General features: G+C 37.7%; 1 protein-coding gene across 12 annotated transcripts in view; it reads right to left on the bottom strand.

Moving 5' to 3' along the window:
* Positions 1 to 14,151, bottom strand: part of RAPGEF6 (Rap guanine nucleotide exchange factor 6) — a 234,319-nt gene that overhangs the window by 91,769 nt on the left and 128,399 nt on the right. For 11 of the 12 annotated variants that reach the window (XM_037739935.1, XM_017532126.2, XM_017532129.2 and 8 more), the window contains one exon: positions 10,632 to 10,763. The exons of the other annotated variant lie outside the window; for it this stretch is intronic. In XM_037739935.1, the coding sequence (XP_037595863.1) occupies positions 10,632 to 10,763 (132 nt within the window). The remainder of the gene's footprint in view (positions 1 to 10,631; positions 10,764 to 14,151) is intronic. 12 annotated transcript variants of the gene reach the window in all.

Below are 14,151 nucleotides of genomic sequence, written 5' to 3'. Positions count from 1 at the left end.
CTGCAGATCTTGGCTCACTGCAGCCTCGTCCTCCTGGACTCAAGCAATCCTTTCTCCTGAGCACTCTGAGTAGCTGGAACCACAGGTATGTGCCACCATACCCAGCTAATTTTGAAATTTTCGTAGAGCCTGGGAGAAGGAGGTCCCCTTATGTTGCCCAGGCTGGTCTTGAACTCCTGGACTCATGTGATCCACCCACCTTGGCCTCTCAAAATGCTGGGATTACAGGGTGAGCCACTATGCCCGGTCGATCTTCCTTCTTTTGAGGACTACTATTCCTCTCCATCTTAACCCCAGAGATTCCAGTGGGAAACAGTGCCCTGCTCCCTAGCTATGTAAACTAAGTTAGAAAGAGCTTTTCTCTAGATTTCTGTACACAATTAGATCTGGAAGCAGAGCATCCTTTGTAACCGGCCTGAATATTTTTGAATAATATATGGAACCACAAACTTGTTTGCAGTTGCTAAATTGGAATAATCTGAAAGGAGACAGCCTATAGCCACATGGAAATGCCTTTCTATGAAAGGAGAAAATGAAAGCAATAGGCAGGGAAATAGGCAGGGGGTGGGAATGGGGAGGACGACACTGAACAAGAGAGGCAAACAAAGACTCAGAGCAACAAAACAACAGAAACAGAGCATGCAGGACAGAGAAAGAAAGAGCACTGTGACAGAAAGTATCACAAAGAAAGCAGGCAAGGAAAAGCAGGCAAGGAAAAATAAGCTAGCCATAAGGCGCCAAAAGACCAGAGACAAACAGAGGCAGACACACCTGCAAGGATCCAGGTACCCTGAGGCTAGAGTTGCCCCTGCTTTGTCTGGTGGTCAATGGCTTTACATTTTTTCTTTTTCTTTTTTTTTTTTTTTAAAAGATAGGGTTTCACTCTGTCACCCAAGCCATGTGATCATCAGTGATATAATCACAGTTCACTGCAGCCTCAGCCTCCTAGTAGCTAGGACCACAGGCACTGGCCTCTTGGCTTTCGTTAATTCAAGTTAAGCCTCTGATACCTACAAGAGTCTGGATCTGTTTCCTAAGACCATGTCTTATACCTCCTTTGGATTTCTGCACAGCTTTAACTGATAGTCATTTAACAATCCAAACTAAATACTCAGATTGTGATCTTTAAATTAGAGAAGCTGGTTTTTAAGGGTCTGAGATTGTCTGAATGTTTGCATCTCCTCAAAGTTCTTACGTTGAAATCCTAACTCCTAAGGTGATGTTACATGAATGGGATTAGTATAAAAGAAGCCTGAGGGAGTTCATTCGCCCTTTCTATCCTGTGAAGCTACAGTTAGAAGGTACCTCTATCAATCAGAAAGAGGTCCTTTTCCAGACACCAAATCTGCTGCTGGTACCTTGATCTTTAACTTTCCAGACTCAAGAATAGCGAGAAATAAATTTCTGTTGTATGTAAGCTATCCCCCAGTCTATACAGTATTTTGTTATAGCAGCCTGAATGGACTAAGACAGTCACATGGGGCAATTCTATCTCATGGCTGACTAGTATGCTCTGAGCTGTTTTCTGGCTATGAAATTTTAGGGTTTAAATGGAGTGTGTGTGTGTATGTGTGTATATATATGTGTCTGTGTGTGTGTGTGTGTGTATGTATGTATTATATATATATTATTAAGACGAAGTTTTGCTCTTGTTACCTAGGCTGGAGTGCAATGACACAATCTCGGCTTACTGCAACTTTCATCTTCAAGGTTTGATTCTCCTCTCTCAGTTTCCTGAGTAGCTGGGATTACAGGTGCCCACAACCACCCCTGGCTAATTTTTGGTATTTTTAGTAGAGACAGGGTTTCCCTGTGTTGGCCAGTCTGGTCTCAAACTCCTGACCTCAGGTGATCCACCTGCCTGAAACTCCCAAAGTGCTGGGATTACAGGTGTGAGCCACTGTATCCTGCCTGAAGTATATTTTTTAATAATATATGGAACCACAAACTTGTTTGCAGTTTATAATCCCTTTTCAAAGACAAGTAGTTTCAAATTTAAATATGTGTACATGCTAAAAAGACTTGCTCAAAAACCTTATTTACATACACTGATTTAATCTAAGAAACTAGTGGGGGGGAAAAAACCTAAAGCAATATTTTCTATACAATTTCTCAATACGTAGAAGAGCTCACTCCTGGTACATCCCTTTTTTATTTTATCAATTTTTAAGTGTAATCTGCATTAAAAATTCAGGTTTTTAAACCAATCTTAAATAAGATTTTAATCCCCTGACCCAGATTATTTCAACCTAGTCTCATTACCACATTTCAAATTATGTCTGATAAAAAGACAGATGGCTCACAACATAAAAAGGCAAGATAAAATTTAGTTATAGGGACAGTAAGTAAGGCTAATTATCATCTGCATGAAAAGCAAAGACATTAAAGAAGACAGTTCTTTAGGAAGAATGGAATTCATAAGTTGGGACTGAGAGAAGGCTACTAAAAGAAATTTTTAAGGAACATTTTAAGACCAACTGCAAAGGAAAGAATATAATCTACCCTTTCAACTGCCTTTGTAGGCCAGGCACAGTGGCTCCTGACTGTAATCTCAGCACTTTGGGAGGCTGAGGCAGATGGCTTGAGCTTAGGAGTTTGAGACTTGCCTGGGCAGCATGGAGAAAACCCTGTCTCTACAAAAAATACAAAAATTAGCCCAGTGTGGTAGCACATGCCTGCAGTCCCAACTACTCATGAGACTGAAGTGGGAGGATTGCTTGAGCCTTGGAGGTGAAGATTGCAGTGGGCAGAGATCTTGCTGCTGCACTCCAGCCTGGGTGACAAAGTGAGAACCTGTCTCAAAAATCAAAACAAAAATCCCCCAAAAAACCATAACTGCCTTTCTTATACCTGTACTTTTTACATAGTATAAAAATAAAATTAGTTAAGAAGATACACTAAACTACTAAAATATTAACAGTATACAAGAGCATAAGCTGATAAAATAGCAATTAAGAATAAAAAATAAGATTGGTAAAAAACATGCTAGGAAATTTAAAAGAATTTTTTTACCTTAAAATTCAATAAATAAAAAATATATAGAGACTAATTCCTTGATTAAACAAAGGAAAGCCAGGTTCTTAAGATAAAGGTAGACATGATTATGACCACAGGACAAGAAGTCACTGCATGATACTTCTGAAAATGCAGTTCCCAGTTTAATTCTATAATAATTAGATAAGAATTTTTTTAATGTAATATCCATAATGTTCAGAATACAATAAAAACTTACTACATATGTGAAGCAGGGAAATGTGATCTATAACCAGGAAACAAGTCACTATAAAGAGCCTCAATAATAATAATAGAGAAAATGAAAGTAAAAGGCAAGAACTTTCCACATTTATTATAAGTAAGTTAAAGAATTTAGAAGAAAACCGGAAAATATCCATAAGGCGGTGTAAACTGTAAGAAGATAAATTTAAAGAAAGGGCAATAAAAACTATGCCAACTGAACTAGACAGGAGAAAAATGCCAAAAAACATTTAATAAAGCCTTAGAGACTCATATCATAATATCAAGAGTGGGGATAAAATATGTGGGTCAAAAGACACTCCATATTCATGGTAGGGTACACAGAAGACTGATCCCTGGCATTTCAACTAATTTATCTTAGCACCTGGGATATATTAGACCCTTAGAAAGACTATGATAAATGAGTTAAGCCCAGGAAATATATATATATATATATATATATATATATATATATATGTGTGTGTGTGATAGGACTAAGACACTATGAAACTTCTTGTGTTTTTCTTTTCCTGACAAATGAATGTGTCTCTGTGTATATGTATAAATATAATTTGGAGAGGCAGACAGTCTGAGGCGATTTTCTGATGACTTGGCCTTCCCCAAATAAACCACCAGAGGATATCCTTTTCCTGTTTGCATCTAGATAAACATGAAGCTACAACGAAGAGAACTATAGAGCAGAAGTAAGAGTTACACAAACTTACAAAAAACCCTGCATTTTCAAATTTAGGGCAAGTATTAAGCCAGAACCTTAGACTTTCAGTCCTCTCTTTTCTGTATTCCCATTTTAGTATTTCATTTAACCTTTTTCACGGACCATTTAGTCCTTAGGTCTTCTTGGTCAGAATGCTATGAAGTTAATCTTTTACTTATGCAGTCCAGGCTGACCCATTTCATAACCTCTACAACAGGGCAGACAGGCAAAGTCAAGTCTCCTTTGCTTTGGATAATCAAGTTTTAGTTAGCAGAGATCTGCATTTTCCTGGGAGCCAATATTGGTTTCTACTTTCAAGTATAATTCAACACAAAAAAATTTTACTAGATTACTTCCTAAGTGCCAACACTATGCCTGACTCAGTATGGGATACAAATCAACTCTGCACTCCATAAATTTACTATGATGATCAAAAATGTTAAGTTTACAAGGAACCACCAAAAAAAAGCGGAGATAAAAAGTGACATGTCTGAGAGAAAACCTACTGCGAGATTCCAAGGAAGGAGACATCTCTTCTTGTTGGAAAAACATGGGAGACAATATGAAAATGTTACCTACATGAAGCTACAGTAGAAGTGCATGATTAGAACACAAGGCAAGGAAAAGGCAGACATGTTCAGGGAATAACATACATATGTCATGAGGCAGAATCTAGAATGTGTAAGTGGGGGAACAGTAAAATATAAAACCACATTGTAGTTAAAAGTAAAAGGCTTGGAATTTAAAACGAGCAGTGTAAATTAGATAACAATGACGCATTAAAGCCTTTTAAATACAGGAGAATTACAAGTGGGAGTTTAAAAACGGTAACAGATTTTGAATTCTGACTAGGACTTAGATGATATTCCTTTTTTTTTTACCCCTTAGATGGAGTCTCTCTCTGTTGCCCAGGCTGGAATGCAGTGGAGTGATCTCGGTTCACTGCAACCTCTGCCTCCCGGTTTTGAGCGATTCTCTTGCCTCAGCCTCCTGAATACCTGGTGCATGCGCCACTGCTCGTGGCCAATTTTTTTCTGTATTTTTAGTAGAGATGGGGTTTTCACCATGTTGGCTAGACTGGTCTCAAACTCCTGACCTCAAGTGATCCACCTCAACCTCAGATTATATTCTTTACAGAAATATCAAAGAAAGGTGGAAGAGAACATGTGGTGACTAGGGATGACAAAAGAACATACTGGTGAAAATGTAGCACCAGGGTTCTGAAGAGATTGGCACTCAGAGCTATGCATTAGGAAATCATGTTACCATAGAGGTGGTAACTGAACCCCTGGGATTTTTAAGAAAACACTTACTCCTTATGTAGAAACTGAAAAGATAGGTGGAAGATAAATGTGTGCCTTGAGTTGTTTAAGAATGAGTTAATGAACAGACAAGTGCTTTTGTTCAAGAGTCAGTATTTCAGTTTTCCAGCTCATGGAAGAGACTGAAATAAATAGAAAAAGGAATCTAGAAAGAAGTACTCCTTATACTCTTGAGTACTCTTTGAAGATGCGTTAAATATTCTAAGAACATTATGATACCTTAACGTATACTTTAAAATTTTAATCTATACTGATTAGAAACACATTTACACTGGAACCATTAATTTGCTTTTTCCCCCCACACTGTGGTAAATACTGTATTTTGAAGTTTCTTTAAGAGTCGAGGGCTTTTTAGACCAGAAGACATGAAAATTCTCAAGAAAGGAATGCATAGACGTGTAGCCACACATTTGGCCATACAGAACAGTGTAAATAGTTTTCCTGTTAAGAACTGCTATCAGGAAAACCAAATCCCGCATGTTCTTATTTATAATGGGGCACTAACAATCGGGTACATATGGACATGAAGATGGGAGCAAGAGACACTGGGGTCTATTAGAGCAGAAAGAGAGGGGTGAGGGCTGAAAAACTACCAACCCGGGTGACTGGATCATTCAAACCCCAAACCTCAGCATCACACAATATACCTATGTTACAAATCTGTACATGTACCCCCTGAATCTAAAATAAAATTTGAAATTATTTTTGAAAATTAGGAAGACATTCATTTTTCTCGACAAGAAGACTCCACATTAGAAAAAAATGTCCAAATTAATCTATAGTCTTCTGTCCCATAAAAAAAAGCTGGATTTTACTTGAAAAGTTTCCAAATTTCTCTAAGAAGAAAAGGAGAAACACACACACACACAAAATTGCTATTAGGCTATCTTTCTGATCTCCTCAACTCTCCAAATTAAAAATACTTGTATCACAAGGCTTTGCTTACGGTTTTAAAGACAGGGCATTCACTTTAAAAATATCTCATATGCTAAAATTCAAATAACTAGACAAATCATTTCAGCTATTCCTGGCCAAGATGTATACATTGGCAATATACACCTGTAACTAAGAGGTATACTCATAGCTCCAACACAGAATCTAAAGGTAGCCTAAGGTGAAGGGAAAGACCCAGGGTCCAGTACTGATATTTCTTTTCCTTGTTTTATTCCTGAAGATGTGATTAGAAACATGTGCATATGTGTGTACATACACACACACACATGCACACACACACAATTTAGTTAGTTGGGTGTTTATTTATCTTTCCATGGATTAAAAAAAACTATCGGTCTAGAAATCTAGTATTTGGGAGGGTATATTTTATAAACCTATTATAATTCTGTGTTTATTCTTTTTACTTGCCTTTAAATATTTTCCAAACTGTTTAAATACAATCTATTTACTTCTTCAGATTTGTTAAATATACAAATAATACTGTTCATTTAAGAAACAGAATAAAAACTACCCACAAACCTACCACCAGTAGAAAAACACTGTTACTAAGTAGGGCTCTTGAACTCGAATTTACATTCTGTATCTACAAGTATAAAATGTATAAGTATGTGGGCATATATACTTATTTATATAAATATAAATAATAAAATGTTAAATATACCTGCATACTTATCTCATAGATGTGATATGTAAGATTTTAGGCTGGGCTCGGTGGCTCACGCCTGTAATCCCAGCATTTTGGGAGGCTGATGTGGGCAGATCACCTGAGGTCAGAGTTCGAGACCAGCCCGGCCAATATGGAGAAACCCTGTGTCTACTAAAAATACAAAATTAGCCAGGCGTGGTGGTACATGCTTGTTAATCCCAGCTACTTGTGAGGCTTAGGCAGGAGAATCGCTTGAACTCAGGAGGCAGAGGTTGCAGTGAGCCGATATCGCACTGTTGCACTCCAGCCTGGGAAACAACAAGGCTCCAACTCAAAAAAAAATAAAAAAGATTTTATGCACATGATATACAAAAATATATAAGTACTGGCCGGGTGCAGGGGCTCATGCCTGTAATCCCAGCACTTTGGGAGGCCGAGGTGGGTGGATAACGAGGTCAAGAGATTGAGACCATCTTGGCCAATATGGTGAAACCCCGTCTCTACTAAAAATACAAAAATTAGCTGGGCGTGGTGGTGCGTGCCTGTAGTCCCAGCTACTCAGGAGGCTGAGGCAGAAGAATTGCTTGGACCCGAGAGGGGGAAGTTGCAGTGAGCTGAGATTGCACCACTGCACTCCAGCCTGGTGACAGAGCAAGACGCTGTCTCAAAAAAAACACAAAAAACAAAAAACAAAAAAAACATATATATGTATGTATGTTGGTGTTTGTTTTTATGATTTTGATTTTTTCCTTTTGTGTTTATTGTGGGAAGAGATAGCCAGGGGCAGACGTGTGTTACTTACAGTTAAATGATCAGAAGCTTGCTTTGCTTTTTATACACTGAGATTTGTGTCACGGATCATATCCAAACTATAGTGCAGTAAAATAAAAGCAGAGATCAAGTGGAAACAGGAGGTCTATGGTAAAGTCCATCGGAAAGCGCCTTATAACTACAGAATACTGTGGTGTGGTTACAGAGCAGAAAAAACTGCTTTGGTCCCACAGCTCTTCCCACCACAGAGTTTGTGTGAAGATCTCCTAAAGGGAGCTTATGCAAAAGACTGACAAGTAACGCAATCTCTGCTCACAAGACTTGGGAGGGTCTTTGCAGATGGGAGCCGGTAAGGCCAGAAGGCCTATACAGGGCAGAGATCACTGAACGCCATAGGCTCCGCCTATGTTCTCAGAATATGGAGCAATTCTGATTGCTCTGTGTCCACAATGCTCTGCAGATAAAAGCCCCTTGATGCACTGTATGATGGCGCCTTATCCGCTGCACCTCTCTCGCCAAAACAACTGGATACACAATGGATGGTAAAATCTCAGTCTCCTTAGTTGGTATTTCTTAGGAGAACCACGTTGCTACTGAACGCTGCAGACACATGCTCTTCCTCCGGCTATCTTCTTCTTCAACCTCCCTCCCCACAGCCTGCAAAAGATAATGCACCCAATAAAAGCGCAAGAAGCCCAGAGCTCAATGCTAACTCGGATCACCCCACTGGAGCACACTGGACCCCTGGACCTACGCTGTAAAATTCTATTCTTGTGTCTTTGTCCATATTTCTTTTCTCACTCCCTTGTCACTGCCAGACACAGGGCACCTACGAATAGGGTTGGTCTGGTTCCCAACGGTTTATCTTTATGGACTTACTTTTGTTTTGCTATTTAATAGTTTATGCTATTTCTATGTTTGGGCTATTGTCCTAAAAGTTAACTGTTAAGTCAGAGTTTGAAAATCTTTTATCTTCTTTGACCACTCTTAAATTTTATCTTAGGTTTTATATATTCGATGTTAACATTATTACAATTTTCTCCTTTAAATTTCTAAGTTCCTATTTTGGTTCTAGAGTTTTAATAACTTTGTTCCTTTTATCTGTTTACTCTCTCTAAATTCATTAGCACTTTTATTGGTTAGTTTATAAGCTTCACTGCATCATATTTTTTTAAACTATATAATTCCATTTATATGACCTTCTGGAAAAGGCAAAACTGTAAGGGCAGAAAAGAGATTGCTGGTTGCCAGGGCACAGGATAGGGTCAGGAGAAGGGACTTGACAGCCAAGGGTCATATGGGTACTTTCTGAGATGATGGAACTATTCTACATATAGGCTATGCCATGGTCCTGCAATAGAATACCTCCAACCAACACCAGTATGTGTACTCCAGTCCCATCCTCAGGTTGTCCAACTAAAAGGTGAGTAATCTGTGGGTGCTAATACAAGTGCAATGCTACAGTAGCTCCTGTAGCATCTTTGCAAAGATGTAGGGACCAACTGTATACAGCCCATCTTTAGTTCACAATAAAGCATTGGTCTTTCCAAGTGACCTGGAATCTTAATCTGTATACTATCTTTACTTACAGATGTGGATATCCCAGTGATACCAGGTTCCTATGGTTTTTCAACACCAAACCTCTAAGGTCCAGATATTCTCATATATCCTGAGAGAAATCTATACCCACATCCCTGAACTTCACTGATCCAGGGTCAATCCTCCTCAGGGTTTTCTTCTGGAAAAACACGAGTCTAGAGAAGCCACAGCTCTACTTTGATTTTTAGGTGTGTAATTCTTTTTTCACAAGATACTTCTTTTGAGGAGGGGCAGAATGCATGAAGCCCAACAGGAACACAACGACTAAGTGGTCCCAGAGCCATTGTATTGCTTTTAACTTGTTTAATCTCTCTCTTAATTCTTTGTTTCATCTACTGTAAAATGGAGAACAGGGAAAAATTCCTTGTTCTGTATAACATAAAAGCAAAAAGGGAGATGTAGATGGCCACAGCAATGACCTTTGTTGAAAAACGCCATATATAAACCAAAAACATGGGTGTTGTCTTCGTTCCATCTTGCATCTGCCTACAAACTTCCCTTAATAGAATAAGGCTGATTTTCCTAAAATATCTCAATCTGGGTAACTCTGTAGAACCAGTCTAAAATGCTTTCCTCAGACAACAATGATATTATTTCTACAAATCTTAGTATATGGTAGCCACTAGCCACATGTGGTTATTAGGCACCTAAAACATGGCTTGAGCGAGTTGAGATGTGCCGTAACTTTAAATTCTGGTTTTTGATTACTTAGTATGAAAAACAAATGCAAGATAACTCATTCATAATGTTAAAATAATAAATACACTAACTGGATCCTCAAATACTTACTGCTCTGGCTTGAACCTAACTTGGGTTCAATCTCAGCAGGATCATGTGAGGTTTCTCTCAGCTTATGGGTCTTCCTAGAACCTTCTACCCACTATTACAAGGATCACTAAGTAGATTTGAAATTGTTCCTTTCGGGTTTTTGACAATGGAAAAGTAAAAAAATATTCTAATTTGCTATTTATTTCATGCTACACTACAATAGAGGCTTCATAGTAGAAAAGCTCTAAATTTCCTCATGACTTCTAACTATAGAAGACATATATAGTCAATTATAACAAAAATCAGCCTTTTTATAAGTTAAAGTTCAGTTATTCCAAGAACTAATTTTTTAACCAAAACAAGCATTAGATATTAATATGGATTCACCTGGATAAATGAAAGAGAACACCAGATTCATACTCTGCTGAACCATACCTAATCATTCTCAAAAGACAGATCACCTCTTTAATCAGGCTTACAAATTTGACACAGTATTTTTCCAAAGACCTTATGCTTGAATGTCATACTCTGAAAGATACGTTAACCATCTAAGGCATAAGCAGAGAATATCTGGCAGAATTAAAAAACCATATGCACAGCACACAAACTCCTAAGGTATTACCTGATAGATATCAGATAAACTGCTGCTTCCAGAGTCACTGGCAATGCTACAACCAGACTGACTAGAAGACACATGAGTCACCTGTGGATGAGGGTTGTCTGTGAGATGCATCTTGGTAAGATCAGCTGGAAGCTGAAGAAAAAAAAATAATTTAAGTTATTCTAAATGTCAAGCTTTACTTTTTTAAGCGTTGACACGTTAACTTCAACAAATTTTTGTGTATATTACTGTGCAATCTCATTTCTAACCCAAGTTCTCCACTTTTAGCAAAAAGATATTTTGAAATAAGAATCATATAGTACTCTCTGAAACTATTAGGCAATCCTACAACAGTTAGCTCACTGAACAGTTTTCAAAAGAGACTGTCATCACTAATATTTCAGAGGAAAAACTTGGTCCTCCAATTCTCCCAAATAAAAACATCAGAACCTTCCATCGTCAAGTGTAGGAATGTTATCTTTTAAACACACACACACACACACACTCTCTCTCTGTCTCTCTCTCTCTCTCTCTCTCTGCCTGCCCCCCCCACTAATAAAAATTGGTTACAAATACCAGAATAAAACACCCAAATTTTGGAATTAAGTTCAGCTACTGGCAGCAGGACTTAAGACCAGTAACAAACTGATTACATTCAATATTCCAAAATTTTTGTGAGCATCTTTACTTAATATTGAATTAGCTTACAGCTGGCCCCTGAAAGATTTCTTAGTAATCAAAATGATTTAATGAATGTCTGTGCTAGGTGCAAGGACACAAGAAACACAAAAAGTAAATGACTCCACCAACTCATCTTTAATATGGTCACACTCTTATCAGGTATGCAGGCTGTACAATACATTTCATATCACAAAACAGACATCTCACAAAATAAAAGCTACAGCAATTAAGACAATAAACAAACCATTGCACTCCAGAGTAGTAAATGTTTTACATAAGAGGTATGCTTATATATTTTCTAAATGATTTATCTGCAACTTGCTATTAAGGGCTATTAAGAAAAATCAATTTAATTTTTTAAACGGTTTCTCACTGCTTTACTGCTGAAAAATATTAAAGAAACACACATATAGTGTAAATTAAATGTATTCTGAGGAAATGACTGAGCCTGAATTATATTATCTCAAGAGGAATTACTGTAATTATAAAAATTACACATAAAGTATATCACAAACTTCCCCTGTTGATTATAGTGTGTTGGATAACAGATGAATACTAAGATAAACAGAAAACCTGAAATGCATACATACATATATACACAAAATATCTGGCCTCTGAGGTTACTTTTTCTCCTAAGAATATTTTCTGATTCCTAAAGAAAAGGCTTAAAGGCCAAGAAGTACCTGTGACAGCCACTGGCTAAAGGGACAAAGGCTAAATTCCAAGGCCTAGGATGGAAGGGCCATCTTTGGATTGGAACTCTGGAGAATAAATTAGACTCTAGAGTAAATGTCACCCAAAAATAAACTGATGCTAATTTTAGAATCACCTCAATGCTTGATGCTAAAATAAGGTTATACAGGATTACTAATGTTTCTAGTCAACTGTTGGAAGCAAACACAATCCTCACTATAGGAAGAAACTCATCCTAGGTCTCAACTAAAAAAAACTTTTTTTTTCCACATATACAACATCCACCACTCAGTCCAAGAAATCATGCATACATAATGAGACAGGATGACACTGATGAGAAGTACAGGAATAATAAACTCCAGAAACTAATGAAGTTTCAAATAATAGGGTTATCAGACACCGTCTCTAAAATAACTGTGTTTAACATATACTGGGGGTTGGCAAACATTTTCGTTAAGGGCCGAAGAGTATATATTTTAGATTTTGCAGGCCACATACAGTCTCTATTGTATGCTTTTGTGTTTTTTTTTTTTTTTTTTTTTTTTTGACAACTCCTTAAAATTGTAAAAGTCATTCTTAGCTCACAGGTCATACAGCTCACTGGTCACAATTGGTCCAGTTTAGTGATCCACCATACACAGAGAGAAAAATACAAGACTAACAATTTCAGCAAAGAAAGAAAAAGAATGAAATGAAAAATCTAGAACTAAAAAATACAATTATGGAAATTAAAAAGCCAACAGGCAGGCTTAATAAAAGATTTGACAGAGCTAAGAAGAGAATTTGAAAAGTAAAGACTATTCTGAAAAAATATACAGAATGAAGGATGGAGGGGAAAAAAGGTAAAGCTGGGAGAGAAGGGGTAAGAACCACAGGAGATACAGTGAGAACGTCACATCTGAATAAACAGAGTCTGAGAGGAGCGAGTACACAGAAGCAAGACGATGGCCGAGCATTTTCCAAAAGTGACAAAAGACCTAAGGTCACAGATTAAGGAGGTTTAAAAACTCCCAGGAAGATTAAAAAAAACAAACCCCAAAACAGCCTCCCCACAATACCTATGCAAACCAGGATACATGTGTTGGGGGGAGAGGGGAAAGACCAAGATTTTTTTTTTTTTTTTTTTTTGAGATGGGAGTCTTGCTCGGTTGCCCAGGCTGTAGTGCACTGGCACGATCTTGGCTCACAGCCTCCTCCACCAGCTGGGTTCAACCGATTCTCCTGCCTCAGCCTCCTGAGCAGCTGGGACTACAGGCACGTGCCACCACGCCCAGCTAATTATTTTATATTTTAGTAGAGATGGGGGTTTCACCATGTTGGTCAGGATGGTCTCAATCTCCTGATCTCGTGATTCACCCCGCCTCTGCCTCCCAAAGTGCTGGGATTGTAAGTGTGAGCCACCACGCCCAGTCAAAAGTTTTAAAGTAGCTAGGAAAAGAAACTGAGAGGTTAGATTACTTTGGTAGAAGCAAAATTAAACTGATGGTTGGCTTCTCAATAAAAACTCTGGAAGCCAGAATGAAATTGAGTGATGTTTCCAATAACTAAAATTCTATACCTTGCAAAAACAGTCCTCAAAAAAGGGGAAAAACAATTTTCAAATAAAGAAAAATGAAGGAAATAATTCCTTAGTAGCCCTACTATGAATAAAATCCACTGGGAAAAGGAAAATAATTCTAGATGGAAGCTTTCGGGCACAAAAAAGAATAAAAACCAAGGAAAATGGGAAATGTATGGGTAAATCTACATGAATGCTGACTATATAAAATAGTAACATTAATATCTCATGAAGAATTAAATACAAGAAATAAAATACATTACAACAACAGAATGTAAGTCTGGAGAAGGATAAATGAAGCTATTAAAGTGCTCTAAGTTCCCTGCACTTTCCATGAAGCTATAGTAGCAGACTTGACAGGTGAAGAGTATTATGTTGTAATTTCTAAGAAAAGCATAATAAAAAAATGTATAACTACCAAGCTAACAGAAGGGAAAATATTAAATAATCAAAGAAGGGAAAAGTATACACCATGCAAACACAACCAAAAGAAAGCTGATATAGCTTAAAGTACACTCAGTGCAAAATCATTAGTAGAGCCAAAAGGGGACATTTCCTAAGTATCTGAGATGGGGGGGAGGCGTTGATGGGTATGGGGACTGTGTGTGT

Source organism: Cebus imitator, unplaced genomic scaffold (assembly GCF_001604975.1).
Source record: "Cebus imitator isolate Cc_AM_T3 unplaced genomic scaffold, Cebus_imitator-1.0 Scaffold76, whole genome shotgun sequence".
NCBI lineage: Eukaryota > Metazoa > Chordata > Mammalia > Primates > Cebidae > Cebus > Cebus imitator.
The sequence above is the reverse complement of the archived record's forward strand: the minus strand, read 5'-3'. Positions and strand labels throughout refer to the sequence as shown.